The 22305-nt window shown below is 43.9% G+C and overlaps 1 protein-coding gene across 2 annotated transcripts; it reads left to right on the top strand.

Annotated features, from left to right (window-relative positions):
* The first annotated feature begins 225 nt into the window (after positions 1-225).
* Positions 226-21024, top strand: MKRN1 (makorin ring finger protein 1). Of its 2 annotated transcripts, none has more exons than XM_047834118.1 (8): positions 226-591; positions 7890-8018; positions 13484-13713; positions 14407-14633; positions 17208-17422; positions 18209-18319; positions 18879-19017; positions 19381-21024. In XM_047834118.1, the coding sequence occupies exons 1-8, from the start codon at positions 407-409 to the stop codon at positions 19591-19593; spliced, it is 1449 nt and encodes a 482-aa protein (XP_047690074.1). In that variant the 5' UTR covers positions 226-406; the 3' UTR covers positions 19594-21024. The 2 variants fall into 2 exon arrangements, with proteins under 2 accessions (XP_047690074.1, XP_047690075.1); XM_047834119.1 differs by lacking the exon at positions 226-591 and adding an exon at positions 849-868.
* Positions 21025-22305: the final 1281 nt, after the last annotated feature.

Below are 22305 nucleotides of genomic sequence, written 5' to 3'. Positions count from 1 at the left end.
TCCCAACACAGCATCAGCTTCCACTAGGGAAGTACTCCTGGGTCTACATGCTTGAAACCTGCACTTCAGTTCCCTAGATGTGGAGTCTCGTGAGTCGGGGGGTGGGGGGACAGTGAGGGCGGGCCCACCTGGCGGAGCCCGGCCCTCGCCCCGCCCCCGCGGGCGGAGCTCTCTCGTCCGCCAATCAGAGGATGCTGGGGGCGGGCCGCGGGCGCTGCGGCTCCGGCCCGCAGTTCGAGCGGCTGGAGCGCTCGGGAGACGCGACGAGGGGCCGAGGGGAGCGAGCGGGCGCCCCAGTCTCCTTCCCCTCCCCTCCCCTTGCCTCGCCGCCTTCTCCTCCGGCCGCCGGACCGGAACTATGTGATCCCGGAAGTTCCGGTGCCACTGCTGTGTGGGATAAACAGTAATGGCGGAGGCTGCAGCTCCCGGAACAACAGCCACAACATCAGGAGCAGGAGCGGCAGCGGCGGCGGTGGCAGCGGCCTCCCCCACCCCTATCCCCACAGTCACCTCCCCGTCCCCGGGGGCGGGGGGAGGGGGAGGCGGCAGCGACGGCTGCAGCGGCGGCTGGACTAAACAGGTCACCTGCAGGTGAGACGCTGCGCAGCCTGGCGCCGGGTGCCGGGAGGGAGGGGGACCGAGGCGGCGGAGAGGGCACGGAGGAAGGGGCGGGCGGTCCGCCGGGGGCGGGCGGAGGAAGGAAAAGAGCGGCGTTTGGCCGCCGCGGCCTCCCCGCCCGCGCTGCGTCAACCCCCGCCGGCGGCCGCGGCCCGAGCGCGCGCAGCGCCGCTGCGGGGCCGCCGCACCGCCCGCCGCTCTCCCCGCCCCTCCCTGCGCCAGCCGAGCGGCGCGCCGCGCTGAGGGAAAGGTGGGCTGACTCCTCCCTCCTTCGCATTGTCGCGGGATGCCGCATCCCCTGCCTGCACCTCCGCAGGTTCGGGAAGGGGTGGGTGTTCTTGCCTGGAGCCCGCCTCCCCGCGGCTCTGTGGGGCCGGGGAGCGCAGCCGCGTTCACCGGCGAGGTGGCCTGGCTGTCCGCTGGCTGCCGGGCCCCCGGCGCCTTGTCATCCGTTGGTAACGTCCGCTCGCGTCTCCGCCCCCGCCCTCCGCCGCACCCGAGAAGTAGCTTTTGTTATTTTCTTGTATGTTTATTGAGGTTGGCGGTTCTGAGCTTTGTCTTAGTACCGAGTGCCTGGCTCGGATCCTCTCCTCCGCCCGAAATTGTACGTGCTGCCATTCCCCTCCCGCGGCGAGATGTTTTCTCTTGAAATCCACCCTTCTTTCTTTTGAAGGGGAATCAAAGAGCTTGTCGCTCCCGGAGCAGAGCAGTTTTGTTTTGGTTTGGTATATCGGATGCAAGGATGTGGAAAAAAAAAAAATAGTGGATGGCGGTTACAAATACGTTGAGTGTACGCATGTAAAAAATGATCGCGCTGTACATACGAGTGCATTTAAATGGGTGTTATACTTGGGTTTTTTTAGAAGTGATCACTAGCGCCCAGAAGCTTTTCCTTTCTCTAAATCAACCTGGAACGCCAATTTGAACCCGCGTGGGATAATTTCCATACGATACGTAAGAATAGTCTTAACACGCAGAATTCACTGTCCTGGTGTTAACAGCGATATTGAAGCGTTCTTCTGTAATACACATATAAGGCATGAATAAGCTTAATAAATAAAGTTTGTTTTCCGCAACGGAATGGAAAAACAAAAGCTATTTTAGGAAGCTTCTCATTTGTATATGGTAAGAATGGAGTCAAGTGCAGTATCTTAAAGAATGAGAATTTTAAAGTTCCTATTCATGGAACCGGTTGTTTGTGTTTACCATTTTTTTTTCCCTCCACAATGCTGCACTTGATTTAAACGTGGTAGTTGGATCTTTTAAAAATAGCTAGTGTAACTTTTATATTCCTGAACTTTTAGCCCTTCCCTCTGCAGTCTCCCAGTCTACCTCTATATGCTGAAAACGTTTTGAATATGTGGGTTCTTTTAAGAATTCTATACAATGCTTTGATTTTACTTATCTCCAGTCTCAATATAGTCTAGCTTTGAATACCCATCACCAACCAGAAATTACCATACTTCCCCTCATTTTTATCTTGCAGCTGTAACTTGAACCCACCTTTACAGCAGTGCACAGAATTCATGGTCACTTTTTCACTTCACTTTCCCTGCTGTTAGACATTTTCCCTGTTCTTTCTGGTTCCTCACCGGCATATAATCAATTCAAAATAGCTTACCAGACTAATCATTCCTCTTTGCTGTCTGCCTTTAGGATCTTTGAGTGGATGCAGTATTCTAGATTGTCCCTGGACTGGTGGGAATTTTTTTGCCCAGGAACCAGTATATGTTATTTTAAAAATTTGCATAGCTCAGTAATCTAGTATTTTGAAAAGGCATTGTGTGAAAGATACAAGCTTAGATGTACTCGTTTTTTTTCTATGTAAACCTGTATGTAACTTGGAGAAAGTGATCTAAAAGTATAGGTTAGTTGGTGCGTCTTAATTTTAATATTTGACATTGTTTTCAGTTGTTCCATGTACCAATATGATATCCTGTTTTTTAAAAAAAACCTTTTTTCTTGGGATAGGACTATGTCAAATATGTCATTTATTGTAGACTTGGAGCTTTCTTAGAGTACGGACCCTGTTTCATTTGTCATTATCTGTACTTGGTAACAGCTTGTTGATGTTGGTAAACCCACACGTAAAATTACCCACTTCACGTGCTTGAGGATTCCTTTGCTTTCATTTAAAAAAAATGAACTTGTAAGTTTGCAAAGACATTGTTTTGGGAGACTACTTTGTCAGTTATTCATTAAATAAGCATTAGTGCTTACAGTGAGAGAATGCTAGATGTTCAAGGGAATGTAGAGATGCACTGTATTATAAATATCTTTATTCTGTTTGAAAGCTAAGTCTCCCTTGAATTCACGATAGTGCCGTATTTTTATAGTGTTTTTGCTTATTTCCTTGTGTCTAGCAATTTGACTAAGACTATTTTCTCAGGGCATATGCTCTTACAGTTTGTTTCTCCCTTTCCAGTTGACAGACACTTGTTTTTAATTGTTCCAACTCATTTGTATATTCTTGTTGGTTACTATTTTCTTAATATATTTCTCAGAATCCTATCTCACTTTTATTTATGCAGCTTAAGAAAAACCGAACTACATATACCTTTTCTGAGGAACTGTATTATGCTGCCCCCACCTGGCCATTTTTCATATTTTTTATTGGAGGAATATTATGAAGTAGGCTATTGGTTTTAGCTTCTTTGAGTGTGGGATTAAAATAATACTTAAAAGAATAGATGGTAATTTGGCAAGCTGTAATTTTGAATTTAAGACACTGCTTGATTAGAGTGCTTCTGCAGTGGTAGATATAACTAACTGTTTGGCAGTTGGAATAATGTAACAAAAAATACAAGTGTTTCTTCATTTCTATTTTTTAAAAGGTTTTTTGCTTTTTTGAGTGTAGGTATAGCTTAAATAAAGGAACTTACTCCAGAAAGTCTATGCAAGTGCTGTGATATCCATAGTGAAATTTATTACTTGCAACCTGTGTGGTTTTGCTTTGAAGGGGTGACATTGAAAAAGTCACACAGCTCATTAAGAAATTAATTTGTTACTGGCATTACGATTTGCATGACACCTAGGTGTCTTCTACAGTTTTTATTAAATATGTAAGTATTGTTTGTATAGGTATTGTAGGACATAAAAAGAAATCCATGGTCCTTAACCACCAAGAATTTACAGTCCAGTTTGAGAAACAGCATACATGCACTCATCAAAAACTAAATATCCCAGTAAGGAATGTCAGCCAGTTAAGTGGTAAATGCCAAATTCTCATTCAGTAATTTCTGTAAATCCACAGGTAGGTTGTTACAGTGCTAGACATGCTTTGAGGGTATTGTTTCTCTTGTACCCTCACAAGCTAATATTGTGGTTTTTGTAACATATTTTGGCAAACATGCTTAGATTTCCAAAAGATACAGCAGTGGGTAGAATCTAGTCGATTATGTTTGTTTTTATTCCTGGCTGGACAATGTCTGCCTGGAGTCCCAGAATCTTCAAGGTGGAAGGAACCTTAGAAACCTTGTGGCCCGGCCTTTTACCAAAGGAGGCTTAGTCTAGGCAATGACATCAAGGTGAATTTGGATGGTGGCTTTTTGGTGGTGGCATTTAAAAATAAAAAGCATTTATTTTGGTTTTGTTTTGGGGAGAAATTCGTGGGAGAGGCTTGCCCTTCTCCACTTTTCTGTTGTAACTTCTATTATGTCATGATCTCTTAGAAATTAGTTGGCAAGGAGGGGTTTCACTGTGAGGATGATATATAATTTTGGGTGTACCAATACCGTTCACACCACTGAGGGACAAAAGACAAGAAAACCCCAAAAACCCAGACAGTACGTAGTAAACACCATGTAAATTAACGCTTAGTATTTGGCAGTAACTGATTAGGACTTGTGTTCTAGTGTTTCTGTTGATTCTGCAGTATCCGGTGATTTTGTGTCTGCTTGAATTCCTTCGGTGTTGCTAGTTCTGGACCACAGAACTTCTTGCTGGGTAGTTCTTTTTCTCAGTCCTCCTGTTGAACCACGCATGGTATAGCTTTCTGCAGGAATAGTTCCCGAAAAGGTTGTTCCTTTGTTTTCTGGCTAGATTACTCCGGTTAACTTCAGATCTTCTTGTGGCATGACATCTAGCTGTCTTGCCTTCTTTCTCAACTGATCTGTTCACATACACCTCCTATCAGGCATGGGAAGAAACCAGTACAGTCCCCAAATGCGGTCTGAGTGTGGTCAGGGTGAAGCTGTGGAAGGCCCAGGTGTAAGGGAGCCAGAGTAGCAACAAAGGCCTAATGCAGTGACTTCACTCACACATCCTGCCCTTTTTTTCAAGTTCTAAAATATAAAGATTGGTGAGACTAAGATGACATCACTAGCAAGTGACAAAGCTGGAAGTGAGTCTCCCACTTCTGATGGGGAGTGCCTGGCTGGCTCCATCTTTTTGAGTTGAGTTTTTACTATCTTTGTGGAGTTTCAAGAGTTTCTACCCTTCATGGATGTCAGCAAGTAAATAGCTGTGTATGTTTTACAAAGGTGCTAATGAAGTGTCCTACTGAATGTTAAGTTGCAGGTTTTAGGAAGTTGATCTTGTTTGTTTTGTTTTTTTTCTTTTTTTAATTTTTTTTTAATGTTTTTATTTATTTCTGAGAGAGACACACACCCAGAGTATAAGCCTCAGGGAGGGAGGGAGACATAGAATCTGAAGCAGGCTCCAGGCTCTGAGCTACCAGCACAGAGCCCGATGCGGGGCTTGAACCCACGAACAGTGAGGTCAGACCTGAGCCGAAGTCGACGCTTAACCGACAGAGCCACCCAGGCGCCCCGGAAGTTGATCTCCTTAAATGAAGCAACTGGTTTAAGAACCCAAGTTATGGTCAGGCAGGGGAGTGGTGGAAGATGAAATCTGACATAGTGAAGAGGGTCATAAACCCAAGTACAGCAGTTGAATGAATGAAAACTTGGCAAATGGGATTTAAAAACAAACCTAAAATTTCAAGTATTGTGCCTGAGATTTAGATGCTACCTTCCCAGCTGGAAATCTCTAGAGGGTTTATCAAGCCTTAAAACTGAATCAATAAATGGTCTGTGTATCTCTGACTTAAGATTGATCCCGAAGAAATATCAAAGGTATAGACACCTTTGCTTTAAAAAGCAAAAGTTCCCACCAGGGATGAGACCGTAAACAACTGTTCAGACACCTTTGTCTTGTGTTTAAAAAGCAAAAGTTCCTACCAGGGGTGAGACAGTAAACAACTGTATTCGGGCGTGGACAATGTTTCAAATGGATAACCTATTAGCAACTGGATACTTGATATATAATACTTTGAGGCATAATTATACTGTAGTGGTGATTACAATGTAATTATCATTGGCTTGTTTAGGTGCTGGGTGTGTGTGTAATGTTGATGTCTTCATTTATGCAGTCAGAAATTATCTATTGATAGAACTAGTTTAGTTGCCCTGTAGTTGAGCATAAGTTCAGACCTGAGTTAGATTATGGCAAACCTAGTAACAGTTGAAGTTAGGTTATAGTTATAATTTGACTTCCAATTATATTTTTATATTTTTTTAATGGACTGCAGTCATAGCACTTCAGGATCTTGATCTTTTTAACCGTTTGTTTCCACTAACATGTTACATTCTTGCCATCTTACCTGTTGTCATGTAGAAGGTTCACTTGCAGGTAATCCCTGCATAGAACTATTCACATTCGAATTTGGGGACAGTTCAATTGAAGGAACTTCTTCAGAGTTCCTTAGGTAAATCTGAATATTTTTTTTTTACATACCATTCAGTGGGCAAGGGGGTTGTACTTTCTGTTACTGTACCTACCACCTGCAGATAACTGTGACACTCTTGGATATAGTGATGTCATCTGCAAGACCAGCCATATTTACATCCAAGAAATAGGCACTTTTTTCTTATTCTGCCAGCTGTACATAGATGCATATTTGGGGGAGTTGTGGCCTGCCAAAATTAAATCTTCAGTACTCTGCTCAAGAGAAAGAGACCAGTAAAGGAAGGACCAAAGAATTTACATTTTTTAAGAATGTTTATTCATTTTTGAGAGCGCAGGTGGGGGAGGAGCAGAGAGAGGGGGAGGGAGACACAGAATCCCAAGTAGGCTCTAGGCTCCAAGCTGTCAGCACAGAGCCTGATGCAGCGCTTGAACCCACAAACTGAGATCATGACCCAAACCTAAGTACCCTTAATCAACTGAGCCACCCAGGTGCCCTGGACCAAAGAATTCAAAACAAAAAACAAAAACCTTGACAGAAGTCAGTGGTGGGAAGATGGACGGTGGTGGTGGTGGTGGTTCTACTCACTTGACATGATTAGGGTTATCTATAAAAATAAGACCCATATCACTTACCTAATCCACATAAGTTACACTTAGAGAAATATGGACATCCCCAGATTCTGATTTAGTAGATAGGCAGTGAGGTCTTAATGTTTGCATTTCTAGCAAATTCCCAGGTGGTGCTGGTGCTGCCTAGTCCGGATTCCCTTAGGAAGTAAGTCCTAGTAATTCCGACTGTGATACTTGGTGTTTGGAAGCTGCTGGTTAGATACACATGTAACCCTTTAAGGCACAGGAACAACATACTAACCATAGGACATCGTGATTGCCCTTTAACTCTGTGGCAAAATTGGTTTTTATTTTCACATGTGGATTTGAAAGAATTAAAATGGTCTCTTGAAGTACAGTAGTCTGACCCGTTGTGGTCTGCATTGCTTCTTGATTCTTTATCTTTGACTTTTTTACAGATAGAGCTGCTATTATTGGCTAAAGTTAGTGGAAAACAAGAAGCTACCTCCTCAGGACTGTAAAATGAGAACAGTGGTCAGATTAATACCAACCTCAAAGTTTAAATCTGAATTGGTGCACATATGCATAGGCAGCCTTCCTGTGGTACCATAATGGATAATCTTGCCATACGGTCTAATTCTACGTGTTCTGTGTTCATTTCACATGTAATAGAATATATTGCTGCCATGCAGTACTAGTATATTACTGATACGTTGGCTAAGAATTCTTTTAGTGCTGGCTCTAGACTTTTCACTTATTTATTTTTTAACGTTTATGTATTTTTGAGAGACTGAGCACCAGCAGGAGAGGGGCAGAGAGAGAGAGGGAGGGAGACACACACAATCCAAAGCAGGCTTCAGGTTCAGTGCAGAGCCGGGACGGGTCGCAGGCTGTAACCAATGAGCTGTGAGATCATGACCTGAGTTGACGTCGGACACTTAACCAGCTGAGCCACCCAGGTGCCCCTGGCTCTAGACTTTTTAAATCCAATTTTGTGGTTCTTTTTCTCACAGGTATTTCATGCATGGGGTTTGTAAGGAAGGAGATAACTGTCGCTACTCGCATGACCTCTCTGACAGTCCGTATGGTGTAGTGTGCAAGTATTTTCAGCGAGGATACTGTATTTACGGAGACCGCTGCAGGTAAGAATTCTACAGATCAGTTTTGTTCAGGGGTGGATTGGGAGAGATTGGGAGAAAAGATAAGAGTAAGACACATAATTCCAATAATCTGTCTTTGAATTGGTACCATAATCTGAAATTGCAATTGAGCAGAAAACACATATTTTAGTTACCTGTTTATTATAAATTACTGGGAGATTCAGCAATTTAGAAATAATAGACATTGTCTCATAGTTTCTGGGGGTCAGAATCTGGGCATGGCTTAGCTGAGTGGTTCTAGCTCTGAGACCCCCAAGGTTGCAGTCAAGATTTCTGGCAGAACTGACATTATCTGAAGTCTTGGGGTTGGAGGATCACTTCTAGGGTGGCTCGCTCACTCACTATCTGTGAGACCTCAGTTCGCACCACACGGACCTCTCCCTGGGGCTGCTCAGCGTCCACATACTTGGTAGCTATCTTTTCCCCAGAGCCAGTGATTCAAGAGAGCCAGCAAGGACAAAGCCACAGTGCCTTTTATGACCTGGTCTCAGAAGTCCCACACTCCCTTCCACTATATTCTGTTTATTATAAACAAGTCAGCAAGTCCCAGCGCATGTTCAAGGGGAGAGTGATTGGGCTCCACCTTTTGAAAGGAGTAGTGGCAAAGAATTCTGGACATATTTTAAACCATCACAGTAGGTGAGACATTTTGGGAATGTCAGCCAATTTTATCATTCTTTCAGAAAAGGATTATGTCAACTCTTGTGTTCAAATGCTAAAGAGTTCAAAAGACTGAATTACTGATGGGTGGGATATTAATGGTAGGTCATCCCACATGCATTTTACTAGGAAGTTACTAAGGACAAAGTTTTTTTTCATATGACTAGAAGCTCAGAAGTGGAACCTCTTGGTATCTGAGTTTAAGTCAATCATTTTACTCTTTGCTGATTTTTTTTTTCCTTGCAGTATTACTGGAGATGGGGACAAATGACAGTGACACTCTACTCCAAAAAATACCCCCCCCCCCAGGTTTATTTATCCTTTTTAGTCACAGTATGAAAGGGGGGGTTGTCTAGAGCCCTATCATACTAAATATAAAAGCATTTCTTCATGGGTTGGTCTCTGCAGGTGTTCTAGGCCGATTAATTGTAGGGGAGCTGGGTTCTTTGCCTAGCCAGTCTGTTGAGGATCCTTGTAAACTCTGTCCAGGGAGAGAGGAAATGTCAAGAGGAGATGAGTCCAGAGACGTCCTGGAGAGTGTGCTTGCTGTGTGACAGGAGGAGGGGAGGTATGGCTAGGTAACGGATGATCTTCTTATTCCAGTAGAGGCACTCACCTGATTGGGTCATATAGGTGGAATGAATGAAAAAAAGGTTAAACTGAAGAAATCTAAGCTAAGGCCTGGGTTCTGTGTTAATCACCAGCTTATTTTCCAGGTAGCTTTGCCAGCCCCAGTGGCATTTCGTGTTCTCCTTTGGGACTAAGTAGAAAGAGTATAGATGTCCCATCTTCAGCATATTCCCGTAATCCGTGAGTTTCCTTGTGGTAGACGGAGGTTGAAGGCCAGGGAGTGAGCCCTTGTTTTGGTGAGGCTCTGACATTTAGGCAGATGTGAGTCACCTAATAAGTTTACTTTATAGGAAAGGTGCAGCTCCCTCTCTGGGGAATAGTCCTGATTTGAGCTCGATTTAGAGCCCTTTGGATAAAGTGAAAGGAGTTAGGGAAACCTGTGTATTAATAGCCTGCCTGAAAGGAAGCTTCGGTGGTAATTGTTTGGGACAGATAGACTGGTCTAGGCAATCTTTTTTTTTTTTTTTTTTTTTTTTTTGTTTGTTTGTTTGTTTGTTTGTTTAGAGTCCTGGTGGGGGAGGGGCAGAGAAAGAGGGAAAGAGAAAATCCCAAACAGACTCCACAGTGACAGGGCAGAGCCTGCCTCAGGGTTTAGCCTCACAAACCACAAACCGTCACCTGAGCCCGAATCAAGAGTCGCTTAACCAACTGAGCCACCCAGGCACCCCTAATAGGTTAGGTGATCATTAAAAGACTGATTCTAGACTAGCTAAAGAAGGAATTTTACGGAGGTGCTTGTTCCAAGACTGCTTATTTTCTTGTTAAAATTACACCTGGATGATTTAAACTTTCGCTCTTATGGTATAGGGATTTTTTAAATATAACTTGGCCAATGCCCAGAGATTTCAATTAATTGAACTCCTCACAGAGGGAGTAGTTTATAATGAAAGATAAAAGTCCTAGTTCCAACAGTTCAGAAAAATTACTGCATCAGTGTTTGCTAGTGGTGACACTGTTATGAAGTGAGGCCGTTCTTGCCCAGAGCTGGTGGTACACATGGCAGGAAGTCTAGTATCCTTTGCCCCCACCTGCTGAATGCTATTAGAACTCCCTCGTTTCCTTTGTCTTTTTTTGTTGTTTGTTTAAGTTTTATTTAAGTTACCTCTGCCCAACGAGGGGCTCAAACTCACAACCCTGATATGAGGAGTTGCATGTTCTTCCAACTGAGCCAGCCAGGCGACCTTCCCTCCTTGTTTCTGGACACCATTGGAGAACCTTGGTTGACAGGTGACAACCTTTGCTATGGTAGGCCCTTACCCTATAGACCCACTGAGTCCCATAAATTAAAATATTTAAAGATGGGTGCCTGGGTGGCTTAGTCGGTTAAGTGCTGGACATTGGCTCAGGTTATGATCTCAAGGCTCTGTTCATGAGTTTGAGCCCCACATCAGGCTCTGTGCTGATAGCTCAGAGCCTGGAGCCTGATTCAAATTCTGTCTCTCTCTGCCCCTTCCCCACTTGTACTCTGTCTCTCAAAAATAAACATTAAAAAATCTTTTAAAATATTTATTAAAAAAAATTTTTTTTAATGTTTGTTTATTTTTGAGAGAGAGAGAGAGAGACCGAGCTTGAGAGGGGAAGGGCCATATAGAGAGAGGGAGACAAAGAATCTGAAGCAGGCTCCAGGCTCTGAGCTGTCAGCACACAGCCCGATGCGGGGCTCTCATGAACCACGAGATCGTGAGCCAAAGTCTGACGCTCACCCAACTGAGCCACCCAGGCGCCCCTAAGTTTTAAAATATTTAAAGACAGATACCAGACTTTGGAATGGTTGGAGGCGGGAAGTAGCCAACTGGAGGGAAAAATGTTTATCTTCTCTTAGTTAGAGCTGGAAGGAAAATTGATTAAACTTCCTTACATAGAAATTGATCCTATATCAAAGTATTCTTTGCAAGATGTGAAAGAAAAGCTCAATATTAGTTTCAGTGTTGTCTCAGCATTATTTCTTCACTTAACACTTTGACTGTAAGGTCACTGATTCTGTGATAATCCATTAAAGAATTAACTTAATTATAATGAAGACATTGTCCTGGGCTCTGAATCCAGTAGATCCAAGAGTCCTTTAAAGCAGGACTTGGCAGATTTTTTCTGTATGGGGCCAGAAAATAAATTTTTGGCTATGCAGGCCACGTGGTTTCTTGTCATACAAAAGCAGCCATAGATCATACATAAGCTGCTGGATGTGATTGTGTTCCCATGAAACTTTATTTGGGATGCTAAAATTTTAGTTCCATATAATTTTCATGTGTCCTAAAGTGATCTTTTTTTCCAACCAATTTAAAATGGTGAAACCAGGAACACAAGTCAGGTTGCTACCTGAATCTGTGTCTCCTGGATTGCAATTCTAGTTGCTCCCCCAAAAAGAATGAAAAAGTAATAATCAACAAATGTCAGTGGGCGCCCGGCTGGCTCAGTTGGTGGGGCGTGTGATTCTTGATCTCAAGTTGTGAGTTGAGGTCCCACGTTGGGCATAGAGCTCACTTTTAAAAATAAATAGATAATTTAAATGTTGTAAATGTGTTTTAGAATCAAAGGAATATATACCACTTAAACATAAAAATGTCAAAGCCACTTTTAGCTCTGGTTGAGTTTGGTCTGAGGGTCTGAGACTGATCCCTGTTCCTAAAGTCCATGCTTCACTGAACCATATTTTTTGCCTTTCAAAATGAGAGTCTTGCTGTTTATTTGTACTTGATCTCTCCTAGTGCTTAACTCACAAATCGTTGCTTCAGAGTCACATTTTATATAGATCTATTCTGCACTAAGGGCATGGCTTTGCCTAAATAGGCAGATTTGATTTAAAAAGTTAAACTTTTCCGGGGGGTGCCTGGGTGGCTCAGTTGGTTGACTGTCCAACTCTTGATTTCAGCTCATTATGATCTCATTCATGCCTCTTGGAATCAAGCCCCATGTTGGGTCTCTGCTAACAGTGTGGAGCCTGCCAGGGATCCTGTCTGTGCCCCTCCCCTGCTTACATGCTCTCAAAATAAATAAGCTTAAAAAATGTATGAAAATACTATCTCTTCCGTTTAATAGTGTGAACATTTTAATGTGTGTGTTGGTAAAATGTTCCATGTTTCTGCTTGTTGAATTTGTCACCCTTGCATTTTTTCTTTAATAATTTTATTTATTGAGAGAGAGAGGGTATGTGTGTATAAAAATGGGAGGGGCAGAAGGAGAGAGGATCTCAAGCAGGCTCCATGCTCAGTGACGAGTGGAGCCCCATGTTGATCCTGTGACCATGGGATCCTAACCTGAGCCAAAAGAGTGGGAGGCTCAACCCCTCCCTACCCTAAGTCACCCAGGCACCCTAGCATTGCTTTGGTCAGTTTTGGCTGCCCGGGGTCTTTAGAATAGTTGCCATGGAAACTGCAGGACCCCCGCCCCCATTGGAGTAGAATCTAAGGGGTAGTGGGTGGTCTGTGACAGGGGGGGTAAACTCTGGTGTGTAGGCCAAACGTGGCCAAAAGCTCTTTCGATAAATGAAGTTTTACTGGAATACACACATGTATAGTATGTACCCATGTACAGTCACTTAAGTAACACGTATGGTGGCCTTTGAAGTATAATCACAGAGTTTAATAGTAATAGTTATGGCAGTGACAGTATGACCTGCAAAGCATAAAGTATGTGTTTGACCCTTTATTTTTTTTATTAAAAGAAAAATTTTTTTTAATGTTTATTTAGTTTTGAGACAGAGACAGCATGAGCAGGGAAGGGGCAGAGAGAGAGAGGGAAACACAGAATGTGAAGCAGGCTCCAGGCTCTGAGCTGTCAGCACACAGCCCGACGCAGGGCTCAAACTCACAGACTGTGAGATCATGACCTGAGCCGAAGTCGGACGCTTAACCGACTGAGCCACCCAGGCACCCCTTGTTTGACCCTTTAGTGTTTGCTTGACCCCTGGTGTATGACCTTGCTCCTCACAGTGTAGTCCTTGGGCTAGCAGTATTCTCATCCTGTGGGGCCTTGGTAGACCTGGAGAATCCTGGGCTCTGCTCCAGACTAAGAAATTAGGTATCTGCCTTTTAACAATTTCCCAGCTGATTCATCGGTACCGTAGTTTGACAAGAACCCAAAGATAGGATCAGGAAATACATACCCCATTTGGGGCTGCTGGTGAGACAGTGACTGCTGACTTTAAATTTTTCTTTTAGATATGAACATAGCAAGCCACTGAAACAGGAAGAAGTGACTGTGGCAGATCTAACTGCAAAATCATCCCTTGCTGCTTCCTCAAGTCTCTCATCGGTAGTTGGACCAGTTGTTGAAATGAATACAGGCGAAGCCGACTCACGAAATTCAAACTTTACAAGTGTAGGAGCAGGTTCAGAAGACTGGGTGAATGCCATTGAGTTTGTTCCTGGCCAGCCCTACTGTGGCCGTAGTGAGTATTTGGAGGACTAAAAACAACTTAGGGCACTAGATAGTAGTCCGTCCTTTAGGTGGGTTTCATTCACAGCCTTCTGCTTCCACTCTTCATGTTTAACCTAATCTGTAAAAAAAAATTTTTTTTAACGTTTATTTATTATTGAGAGACAGAGCATGAGCAGGGGAGGGGCAGAGAGAGGAGAGACACAGAATCTGAAGCAGGCTCCAGGCTCCAAGCTGTCAGCACAGAGCCCGACATGGGGCCCAAACCCACAAACTGTGAGATCATGAGCCGAAGCCAGATGCTTAACGGATGCTTAACCAACTGAGACACCCAGGCGCTCCTTAACCTAATCTTAATACACTAAATTGGATTACCTAAGATTTACCTATGGAGTGAAAGAAACTTTGATCCCAATAGTAGTGAATTTAGAATGTTTTGAAAAACTGAAGCTTCTTTTGCCTCTTTCCTTTAATCAGTGCCATTGTAGAAGAGGTGCCTAAAAAGTTTTGTTTTCTTTTAAATAAGCCCATTCATGGAAATACCAGCATTAGAAAGATTTGTTTCAGGAGTAAAGGGATTAAATAGACTGGCCTTTAGTTGAAGTTCTCATTTTTTCTTTTCAGTTAGGTTCTCAGTTACTACCTTACAGTTCATATTTCCCCCTTACCCATTTTGGACCTTTACTGCCCTCTTAAACATTTTCAGCTGCCCCTTCCTGCACTGAAGCACCCCCGCAGGGCTCAGTGACCAAGGAAGAATGTGAGAAGGAGCAAACCGTGGCTGAAACAAAGAAGCAGCTTTGCCCGTATGCCGCCGTGGGAGAGTGCCGGTACGGGGAGAACTGCGTGTATCTCCACGGAGACTCCTGTGACATGTGTGGGCTGCAGGTTCTCCATCCCATGGACGCTGCCCAGAGATCACAACATATAAAAGTAAGTCAGCGGGGTCATGTGCTAATAGGTGTGAGATGGGATTTCCCCTTTCACAAACATTGTTAATTTCAGAGAAACGCTTGGTGAATTCAGTGGTTTTATCTCTTGGGCTCTGAATACCTTATCACGAAATCATCCTTTCAGAATTCAGACCATGGGCTCTTTCTTCTCTTTAAATGTTTTCATTTTCTTTAAAAGTGTTTATTTAAGTGCTGTCTGTACTCAATGTGGGGCTTGAACTCATGACCCTGAGATCAAGAGACACATGCTCTTCTTTTTTTTTTTTTTTTAAATTTTTTTTTTTTAATGTTTATTTATTTTTGAGACAGAGACAGAGCATGAACAGGGGAGGGGCAGAGAGAGAGGGAGACACAGAATCGGAAACAGGCTCCAGGCTCTGAGCTGTCAGCACAGAGCCCGACGCGGGGCTTGAACTCACGGACCGTGAGATCATGACCTGAGCCGAAGTCGGACGCTTAACCGACCAAGCCACCCAGACGCCCTGAGACACGTGCTCTTCAACTGAACCAGCCAGGCACCCTCCTTTTTTTTTTTTTTTTTTTTTTCATACCAACAGTTTTTCCCAGATTCACATTCCATAGAATTTACTCTTCTAAGATTGTCTCATTGTTTTTAAGTCTGTCGACATAGTTGTGCAACCATTACCATGATTGTGATTTTAGGACATTTTCATCATCCCCAAAAGACACTTCATGCCCCTTAGCTCCATTACTCCATCCTGCCCTTCGTCCAGCTCCTGACAATAAATAACTGATCTACTTTCTGTCTCTCTGGATTTCCCTGTTGTGGGGATCGCTTCTGAATGAAATCCTATATGTCTATCAGTACTTCATTCCTTCTGGCTGAATAACAATTCACTGCATAGCTGTACCACATTTTATCTTTCCAGTCATCATTTGAATGGACACTTGGATTGTTTCCCCCTTGGCAGTCTCTTGGAGAGTAGCATTGCTGGGTCATAGGAAACCACTGCCAGGCATTCTCCACGGTGATGGCACCGCTTTACCTTTCAAACCCAAAGGGTGCAGATTGCAGGCTACGGTTTTAAGCCCATTGCAGCATAAATTTTTTGTTGAGAAAACATTGCATTACGAATCTTATTTATTGGAGCAGATTTTGCCTACAATCGTTATCATTTCTGTTTAATAAAAATTGGTTGTTGGGTAAAGCATGATGTAGGATAGACATAGTTTGAATCCTACCTTCATAGCATGTTGGTTGTGTGAATTAGGCAAGTGAAATAAATATTTCACAATGTTGGTTGTGTGAATTAGGCAAGTGAAATAAATCAGGTATGTTTTGGGGATAGTAGCGTCTTTTGTTTTGTCTCTTTGTAATGTCTGTTTCTGAAGATTGTTTAAAAAGAGGTTTCAGGGGCGCCTGGGTGGCGCAGTCGGTTAAGCGTCCGACTTCAGCCAGGTCACGATCTCGCGGTCCGTGAGTTCGAGCCCCGCGTCGGGCTCTGGGCTGATGGCTCGGAGCCTGGAGCCTGTTTCTGATTCTGTGTCTCCCTCTCTCTCTGCCCCTTCCCCGTTCATGCTCTGTCTCTCTCTGTCCCAAAAATAAATAAACGTTGAAAAAAAAAAATTAAAAAAAAAAAAATAAATAAATAAAAAAAAAATAAATAAAAAGAGGTTTCAGAAAGATAAAATATACTAAAATGTGGTTATGTGGATTTATGGGTGACTTTTTGGTTGCTTTTTTGTATTTCCTACAATTAACATGTTTCTTATAAAATGAAAAAGTATGTGTAGTGTAATACATGGCAGTTACACCTCCCTTAAAACAAAGTGTGGGACATCTACACAAATCTGTACATGAATGTTCAGAGTAGTGTAATTTTTTTTTTTTTTAAGTTTATTTAGGTGATCTCTACACGCAGATAGCCTTCCACAGTGTAGATAACTGACCAAGCCAGTCCCTAAAGGACACATTTATATGATATGCCCCGGGATAAGCATAGCCAAAGATTACTAGTTGCCTAGGACTGGGAGGCTGGTTTCAGGGGGATTGAGTGACTGCTGTGGGAGTGGGGTTTTTCTTGGGGTAACGGACACATTCTCCTATTGATTATGGGGATGGTTACATAACTAAACTGCACCCTTTGAAAGAATGAATTAAAATGGTATGTGAAGTATACCTCAATAAAGCTGGTTTTTCTTTTAATGTGAAAATTAGGTGCCTGGCACATAGTTGTCCCCTAATAAATATTAGTTTCCATCATCCTTAATGAGATAAATAAACAGTATGAAAAACCGTCTCCAACATGGATCATAACGCAGAGGGTAAAGAAAACTGGGTGACACCTCTCCTCCCTGCCCCCCCCCCCCCCCCCCCCCGTTCTTCAAGTTGCATTTTTCTAGTTTGACTTTGTAATGATGTAAAGACCCAAAAGGTTACTGTATTTGCTTGTGAACAAAGCTGCTTTCGATGTCCAATTGGGAACCTCTTTTTTGGGTGACTATTGATTTCTCTGAACACCAGTCTTGAGCTATCAGTGGAAGCCTTCGTTGTTCAGTGTCTTGATCACACTTCTCTCTCTACTGTCTCTAGTCCTGCATCGAGGCCCATGAGAAGGACATGGAGCTCTCGTTCGCTGTCCAGCGCAGCAAGGACATGGTCTGCGGGGTCTGCATGGAGGTGGTCTATGAGAAAGCCAGCCCCAGCGAGCGCCGCTTTGGGATTCTCTCCAACTGCAGCCACACTTATTGTCTCAAGTGTATTCGCAAGTGGAGGAGTGCTAAGCAATTTGAGAGCAAGATCATAAAGTGAGACTCCTCCCCAATCTCCGTTTGTGCTTTCTATTTTGGGGAAGAATTTAGTATCTTGTGCCAACTTTCAACCAGATGGACCGCACTTAAATGCATGCATTTTATCTTGAAACTGGGGTATTCTAATTGGGACTTCTCCTTTGTATTTTCCGCTAGCTTCTAGGTTAGTTGGTATAGGTCTACTTTTCATTTGAACGAGGAAACCCTGTGTATCAGTCAGTAGATTCTTTCGTGCTTTTTCTGAGGAGATTGTGTTTAATGGATTAGCCAGTGTAGGCTCAGCGAACAAACTTACCTAGCTCTGAATGTATGTTTCCTGACGTTTTACATTTTCCACTTTCCTATTCCATCCATTAAGCTAGCCAATAATCCACCATCCTTTAAAGATTGTTCTCATAACTGAACAAAGACTACATAATCTAAACAGAGCAAAGTTACAAGAAATAAATCTATTTAAACGAAAGAAAAAGGAGTCCGTGTGAAATGTCTTCTTTGGTTGTTTTTTTTTGTTTTTTTATTTTTTTGTTTTTTTTAACCGAAGTTGTTGTTATTATTATCATTTTTTTGAGTGAATTGGCTAGCCATTGAATTGAACTTATGAAGGAGTTTGTCTTGCCTCAGAGGAAATGGTCAGTTGTGTGACAGTGTGTGGAACCCTTTCAGGAAATGCCCACTTGCCTTTCAGTTAAGTCTTTAAGTATGGAGGTGACACATCAGGGTGTGTCCTTGAAGCGTGGGCCTGTAAAGGGGGATATGCATTGCAGCCTGTTCATTGTTTCCCAGGTCCTGCCCAGAATGCCGGATCACATCTAACTTTGTCATTCCAAGTGAGTACTGGGTGGAGGAGAAAGAAGAGAAGCAGAAACTCATTCAGAAATACAAAGAGGCAATGAGGTATGAGCACTGCAGCCTTTTCTCAGGCTAAGATCCCAACATGGCTTGGGTTCACTTTGAAAAGAACAGTGCTGCATTATATACTCCTACCTCCTTCCTACCCTTTCTTTGACTTCCCAGTACAGTTTCTTGTGTCGCCCCTGATTACACTTCCCCGTTGTGTACCTGGCTATAACACAGTCCTTGGGGTGCACGCCAAGGGACTGTGTTATAACGAAGTCTATACTGCTGATTGCTGAAACCCCATGAGTGGGGTTCTGCCTTCTTCTGCGTCCATGTTCTAGTTGTCCTATGTGCTTGTGTGTGGGCTTCTAGAAGACTTTCTCTCTGCTGGATCTGCGGTACTGGAGCTGTTACAAACAGCATAGACTTGAACAGAGTGTCTGTTTCTAGTTAGTGTTTCATGCATTCGTGCACACATGTTTAAGAATACACCTTGGGGAGGGCTGTGAACGAACATGCTGGTTCTATCCCTACCTGTTTAACGAAATACCGGATGATAGTCAAATACAGACCTGAAATCCACTGTGAATAAGGGTTGCGATATTTTCCTTTCCAGCAACAAGGCGTGCAGGTATTTTGATGAAGGACGTGGGAGCTGCCCATTTGGAGGGAACTGTTTTTACAAGCATGCGTACCCTGATGGCCGTAGAGAGGAGCCACAGAGACAGAAAGTGGGAACATCAAGCAGATACCGGGTAACTCTCGCTGTTTTTTTAAAGGAGGGGAAATTCCACGCTATCCGTTGAGTCCTGCGCAGATTGGGGTAGGGGAAGGAGATTACCGCACAGGTCTGGGAGTGAGACTGGAGGATGAGAGGAGGAGAGAGCCACCGCAGGAAATGGGGAGGGATAGGAGAGGAAAAGATACAGAGTGCCCAGAGCTCTAGCCTAAACGGTTTGCATCAAGTAACCAGAGGGTAGGAATTGGTAAAGTCGAAACCCTAAATGAGAAGTCTGTTCGTCATGCCCTCTGGTGTGCTGGACGGTTTGCCTTAGAAACACCAGGATAGAAGATGCCACTCGACAGTGCCCTCCCTATCATGGCCTTGTTTTTTACAGGCCCAACGAAGGAACCACTTCTGGGAGCTCATTGAGGAAAGAGAGAACAGCAACCCATTTGACAACGACGAAGAGGAGGTTGTCACCTTTGAGCTGGGCGAGATGTTGCTTATGCTTTTGGCCGCAGGTGGGGACGACGACCTGACAGACTCTGAAGACGAGTGGGACTTGTTTCATGATGAGCTGGAAGATTTTTATGACTTGGATCTATAGCAGCTTTGCGCGGCGCACTGGTCTGCCGAGCCTCAGCCAGGAGCCGTCCCCGTGGTGGTGTGGCAGTGCCCGTGTTTCTGTCCTAGGCAGGCCTATCCAATCCAGGTGCTGTCGTGGTCCTTTCACCCAGGGCCTGTCTTCTCGTCCCCTCACCTTCCCCCAAGGAGTGTGTTGTCTCCTCTGTTTCCAGAAGTTACAAAAATAAATCTTAAAGCTAGTTTTTTTTCGTAACATGGATTTAACTGTCAGACAGAGTAGGTTAGTTGCGCCATCTGTTTCCCGCCAGATTCACACGGTTCTAGGGTAGCGTTTACGGACTTTTCCACACTCTACTTTGAGGACCCTGGGTTCAAACGTAACAGCGCGGGCCCCGCTTTCGGGTCCAAGAATAGGGGTGACAGGTGAAGGGTCTGGACTGTGGCAAGTAGCCTGCTGCAGACTCACAAGGTGGATGCTTGAGGCTTCTGGTGAAATCTGCACATCTGTGTTTTTACAACTATCTGTTCCCTACCCTGTACTCCCCACCTGTGCCCTTGTTCTGTGGTTTTGGTCTCTTGTTTAATTGCACACAAGTAATAATTACGGGGTAACCAGAACCAGGTGCGAATGTGTTGAGATTTTACCGTGTAGCACGATAGGCAGATTGTGAAAGAACACGTACAAAAAGATACAGCGGCATAAAAGAAATGCAGAGCCAGAAGTGGACTCCCAGGGGCTGCTGGACTTGGTGTGCACGAGTGTGAGCGTGCGATAAGCTTCTCCCTGCATAGACACAGTGTTCTTAGCCTTAGTGGAAAGACTTGGTTTAGTGGTTTCAGCCTAGTGTGGCCAACAGATGGTAAAGGACAAAGCATGTCTTGGTAGCTGTAAATAGAGCAGTGCGCCTGGTTGTCCCACACATTCAACCCCGGGCTCGGATACGCAGTTGTATTTAATGTTTTACGGTCTCCTCGCCTTTCCAGGCCAGGCACTTTTGGACAAACCTTTGTCCTTGTTTCAGGTTTCATTGTTGGGTTTTTGTGTTTGTTTTTGGAAGTATTTGCCTCCTTCCATCCCTGAGCTTTGCAGGCAGACAGATGTGATTCAAAACTTAATTTTCTGACACGTTTCTTGTAGTGGAGTAATTGGTGCGCAGGAGTAAGTCACGCTTTCCCACTAAACGGGGGCAGGGCTGGTAATCCACGAGACAGGCTAAAGTTCAGTTCTTACAAGAATTTCTTGATTGGAAATTTTAGCTTTGAGTTGTGTTGCTCTAGTTTCGGAGATAACTTGGAGATGCTCCTCATTGGTCCATCCACTGCTGTGATTCCTTGGGTCCCACCCATTCTTTCACTTTAAGAGAAAACAAGTAACTGTTGCAGAGGTGTCTGTATTTTGCAGCTGCCCTTTTGTAAGAAGCACTTTTCCCAAATAAAACAATTAAAAAAACCAGTTGGCTTTCTGTTTCGTGTACTGAGCAGTTTTGGTGCAGATGTCAAAGCATAACATTTGTTTCTTTCGTGGACTCTGATCAGTTCTTCAATTAGTCACCTCTATGAAGGAAAGTGACCACTTTCCCTAAAACATCTAGCCTGCTGTGAATGCTTTGAGAGATACAGAGAGGACCTTACCAGCTGGGATCCTCCAATGATTCTGTATTTTAGAATTTGCAAGGCTAAGACTCAGGCCCTCTTTGGCGGCCACAGGCCCTGCCAGTTTTCTGCTGCTGCGTGCCTGTAGCTGAACCTGCTTCGTGTACCCTCAAATAACAGGTAGGTCACAACATGCCATCTATTTTGAAAAGGGTATTTTTCTCCCTGATGATGCTATCCTACTTTTTATTAATAAAAACCATTCTGCAGTGACCTTTTTGCATTGCTTATTTGTAAAAATACTGTTGCTTGGTTTAAATATCTATGTCAGGAATTTGTGCCACTGAGAATGTTTCCACCTGTAGGAATGGTGGATACTGTGACTTACTTTAGTCATAGTAACAGCTATAGGTCCATGAGTAGTCTGTTTCTGTAAGCTCTCTTATCCATTGCTTCCTTCCAGAAGTGTTGACATTGTGCCTCCAGCTGTTGGGGATCACACGCACCCCCAGAATGATGCTGGAGAGCCTCAGAGGCAAGGTAGAACCGTTGGGGGTCTGAGTGGGAAAGAGACTTTTGAAAGCCTCTGCTTTCTGGTGTCTGGAAAGGAGGAGGAGGTTCATTGGTGGTTGTCCTCTTGGCATATCTGTGTCTGCACTGGGGAGATGGTCTTTGCAGGCGGTGAGTGTGGCTTGCTTCTTGAGTTGAGGTACATTTATGTTTGGAGCAGCTCCCTTCAGGTCTTGGGAAAGGCAGTGGAAGCTTGTGTATCAGCCAATCCATAACATGTTCTTGTCCTGTTCTGTGCACTGAGCACGGGCTCTTTCATTGTGCCCGCCTCTTGCAAAAAGAGTTGGGGAACCAACAGTGACCATAGAAACCCCTCAACTTTCTCATTTGCACAGAACTACTGTTTCAACCTCTTGTCATGCCATCACAACACAATGAGTGATGTTTACATCTCTGACGGACCCTTGGGGACATCCACAGATTCTTATTTAAAAAAAAAAAAAAGGTTGGGAGAATAAGTGAAGTAAATACAACCCAAGAATTGAGGGAGAGAGGGGAGGTGTAGGATATTGATGGTGTTTCTAAGTCTATGCCTTCTGGATGCTTAGGGCAGCTGCAAAGCCCAACTTTT

The sequence above is a fragment of the Prionailurus viverrinus genome, chromosome A2 (genome assembly GCF_022837055.1).
Source record: "Prionailurus viverrinus isolate Anna chromosome A2, UM_Priviv_1.0, whole genome shotgun sequence".
Lineage (NCBI taxonomy): Eukaryota > Metazoa > Chordata > Mammalia > Carnivora > Felidae > Prionailurus > Prionailurus viverrinus.
This window is presented reverse-complemented; position numbering and strand designations above follow the sequence as displayed.